The sequence below is a fragment of the Pterocles gutturalis genome, unplaced genomic scaffold (genome assembly GCF_000699245.1).
Source record: "Pterocles gutturalis isolate BGI_N339 unplaced genomic scaffold, ASM69924v1 Scaffold14223, whole genome shotgun sequence".
Lineage (NCBI taxonomy): Eukaryota > Metazoa > Chordata > Aves > Pterocliformes > Pteroclidae > Pterocles > Pterocles gutturalis.
Genome location: NW_010125767.1, coordinates 1 through 3,800, shown reverse-complemented (window position 1 = coordinate 3,800; position 3,800 = coordinate 1). Strand labels below are relative to the sequence as shown.

Sequence of the window (3,800 nt, the reverse complement as noted above, 5' to 3'; positions counted from 1 at the left end):
CCCTCCCTTACCCCCCCCCTCCAGTTTGTATGTTTGCATTGAAATATTTTTTTAATGTCATTGTGTGAGGGTCTTGACCCATCAGCTCTTCACTGGTTGATGTTTTTTGCTGAAGAGACCATGGTTTTCTGATCCCCTTCCCAGGACAGAGCTGGAGCTTCAGGTTCTCAGTGAGCTACGGAGAGCTCCGCGCTGGGAAAGAAAACGTCTTCGGTCGATGGGGTTTTAAGAGTGAGCAACGCTTTGGCAAAAGGGTTAAAAAACCCCAACGATAACCTCTCTGGAGAGCTCAAACAGAACTGCAAAGACCAAGATGTGGTAATTGTGACAGGTGATGCGAGCGGATGGAGACTTGTTCAGTTCCCCCACCTCCCCCAAGGTGGCAGTGGCACCTCAGGCCAGCACCGCGCCACCTCAACAGAAAAGTGATTTTCAAGTTTTTCACTGAAACAAACTACAGGACATTTTTTAAAGCCTGTAGTAAATATATAAATTTAAAGAAAAAGCATTGGTGAGCTTGTAATCTCAACCAAAAGGTATAACATTAAAACCTTCTCCCTTCAGAATCGGTTTTTCCGTCCCTGTTGGAAACAAGCACTGTGCGTTGACGATGGGTTGTGTTGTGTGGGTGTGATGGAGCTGAAGAGCCAGTGACAGCGTTTATGTTTCGATATCATCAGCAGGAGAACTTACATCGGCGTGAAACCATGGATACCAGCTCCTGTCTCTCTCCACACTTCTGGCAGCGGTGAGATGGTCTGTATCCTCAATTCCCAAATCATAAACATCGTTCAGAGAGCAACATCATTTATGGAGAGGTTTCGTGGGAGGTCCTTACGTGGGGGAGCGCTGCCAGATGAGAAAGTACCAGCTGGAATTCCCTCTGCCACCCATCCCTGCCTCCAGAGACCAAATACAGGATTTTTGGACAGTGAGACTGAGCTTTTATTTTTTTCAAAGAATATCTGCAATTTCATGAGCATCAGACAGAGATAGCATGATACCTATGTCATTGTAGTGATACTCAAACTGGAGAGAGGAAAACATGATCTCCATTACAACTGTAGGTATCACAGTTTTACTCTGAAAAAAAACCCTTTTTTCCCCAAAAAGAAGTCACTGGGTGCCTGTAAATGATATTCCAAAGTCCTCCCACGCAAAGGAGTCTCTCCCAGACCATGAGGCAGGCTGATCCAGCAGAAGGGCTTTGCCCACAGAGGCAGAAAATTATTCTTGAAGTCAGTAGATCCATGTGAGCACAGCATCAGTGGTTCGATTGAAGCCTCAGGAGTCCTCCTCGGATGCGCCGGGTCCGACTATATCAGCGGATAAGAGGCATAGCTGGCGATCCCGCAATGGTTCGCGTGGTTTCTTGCCATGCGGATGTAGCCCTGGTCGCCAAAACGTACGCCCCAACTTTTGGCACACGAAAGAAACGAAAAGAGTGAGAAAAATCCAGTCCCTTTTTCTGCAAGCGCAGCAGCAGCTTCATCAACATCACAGCGATGAAGTGTTTTCATTAACCGCTTCTTGGGATTTCTAATCCTGTATTAAGTTGTGACTGTGCTCATCAATATGAAGGGAACTTAAAAATGTGTGTCTTTTAAATGTATTTAAAGTTCCTTCCTGCTGCTGGGGTGACATAAAGATGCTTTGGCATGGCTGAGCACGAATCCTGAGGGAGCAGTTTAAGGACCAATTCTAACTCTAAACTCTCTAACAACCCCCGTTGCACAAGCACCCAACTGATCTCCCTCCCGTCAGTTATAAAATTGGGAGGGTGTCGGGTCGAGCAGTGGGAGGTTATGTAGGAGAAGCCTGTCCCTATAGATCCTGAGCATATGGATAACGGGAGTTCAGGGATGTACGGTCGCACCTTTACCTGTTTTTCACAAGCCAGTAGTCCTTATCGTTTAGGGTGCCATAGCCGATCGCAAGTACTCCGTGGTTCACCTCCTGCGTGCAGCGGGGGTCATCGTACACGCCTGGGAAAAAAAGGAGTTTGGAAACACATCATCAGACCACAGGACCCCGTCTCTGAGCCGCGAGCGGGACTCAATCCAACCTTCAGCATCGTCACTAGCACCGCTACCTTAGCTTTTGTCGTTTTGATGCCTTCATCCAGAAATTAAGCCCCAACATGCCAAATTCCACCCAATTTTGTAAGCTTTCCATGCAGAAAGACACAGAAAACTGTGAAGAAGATCTCCAGGGTAGAAGGACATACCTGACCTGTACAAGAAGAACGTGGGCAGGGTGGCGTCAATGGCGACAGAGACCGGCCCGATGTTGGCCACAGCGTCTTTCAGGGCAGCTTCATCGGCATGCGGGAGCTCAACGTACTTGGAGCAGGTGGCGGCTCGCGTGGAAGCGTTGTATTGACAGGTCCCATTCTGGTAGGAACAAGGGGGAGTTGAGAAGAGGAGCGTGAGGAATCCACCAGGAACATCTCAAGACTTCCAGGTATGTGTTTTCTATCAGCCCTCTTTTGCTTTGTGTTACCCTATTCATCACTTTTCCTCGACTACCATTTTTCTGTACACACGACTAAGGAAAAGGTGGCTGGAAGGACCTGAAGAGACATCTCACTTCCCCACGGCAAGAGCAGCCAACCCATTTCAGCAGAATTCTCTGCCTTTTTTCTAGAAACCTCCGATGAAAATATTTCTGTCACTTCCCTAGAGAAACTGTCTTTGCTTCCTCACCCTTCCCATCTGAAGGCTCCTCCTCAATTTTTTCTATTGTAAATGAAGCCCACAGCTTCTCGTTCTCCCTCTGGATACAGACAACAGCGTCTTTCCTCTCTGTCGCTGCCTTATGCGTGTTTGAAGACTTGTACTCCACTTTTCTTTCTTGGACTGAGCTGCTGTTACTTTGACCTGTTTCCATAGGCCATGTTTTCAGGACACCAGGTCTTTTCAGAGCATCTCTTTTATCTCTGGCCATCAAGACCCTTAGCATTAGGACCTTTATTTTCTTATGGCTCTTTCCTTACGACCTTGCAAGTCGTGCAGCGTCTGTTACTTAAACAAAAAAACAAACTATGAATGTCGTTCACTGGAAAGCTCTGCCCGCTGAGATGGTGGAAATGTCAAGATCCCATTTTAAAACTAAAGAAGATGGAGTAACACAGAGAGCTGAGAACAGAACCCAGGGCTCCTGTCCCCTTTTTCCCTCTGTGTAATATGTTGCTTCATAATTTATGTAGGATGGAAATAAACATGTAGAAATTCTGTCTCCCAGTCCAGTCATTCACCTATGAGAAAATAAAAAGTCTAAAATTCCCTTCCCTGAGTCTGAAAGAATCAGCTGCAAAGGCCAAGAAGATGACATGAGACTGGCAGAAACCAAGACAGAGGTGGATCCATGGGAGAGAAGGAGAAGGGTGTCTGCACAGGAGAGCTGAACAAGTTGCCATGTTGCTTCCATGCTCACGTGCTGTCTAGGTCTGGCGCCTACCTGAGCCGTGTAGGGGTAGGAATCGTCCGAGTCGATCCCTTCATTGTCGATGATGTACTGGAAAGCATTGGTCATGAAACCTCCGCTGCAGCCTTTGTTCCCGTACATCATGGAGCAGTCGACGAGGTTCTGGGCGCTCAGGGACACCAGCTTCCCTGTCTTCAGCTTCACCTGGGCTTCCAGGGCTCCCACAGCGCTGAACGCCCAGCACGACCCACACGCGCCCTGAAAAAGCCCCAGAGATGCTCAGACCAAGCACGAGACTGAGACATGAAGAGGCACAGAAAGAGCTTCGCACCTGATTCTTCACATCCGTGACGCATCCCTTCTCCCTCCAGTCC

At 47.9% G+C, this 3,800-nt stretch overlaps 1 protein-coding gene across 1 annotated transcript; it reads right to left on the bottom strand.

Annotated features, from left to right (window-relative positions):
* Window positions 1-1,316: 1,316 nt before the first annotated feature.
* CTSS (cathepsin S) lies at window positions 1,317-3,796 on the bottom strand (the record flags this gene model as incomplete). The annotated part of the gene is made up of 5 exons (XM_010078720.1): window positions 1,317-1,416; window positions 1,883-1,985; window positions 2,228-2,393; window positions 3,460-3,684; window positions 3,758-3,796. Coding segments are annotated over 5 exons (633 nt in total), but the record flags the coding sequence as incomplete, so codon positions are not given.
* Between the last annotated feature and the right edge of the window lie 4 nt (window positions 3,797-3,800).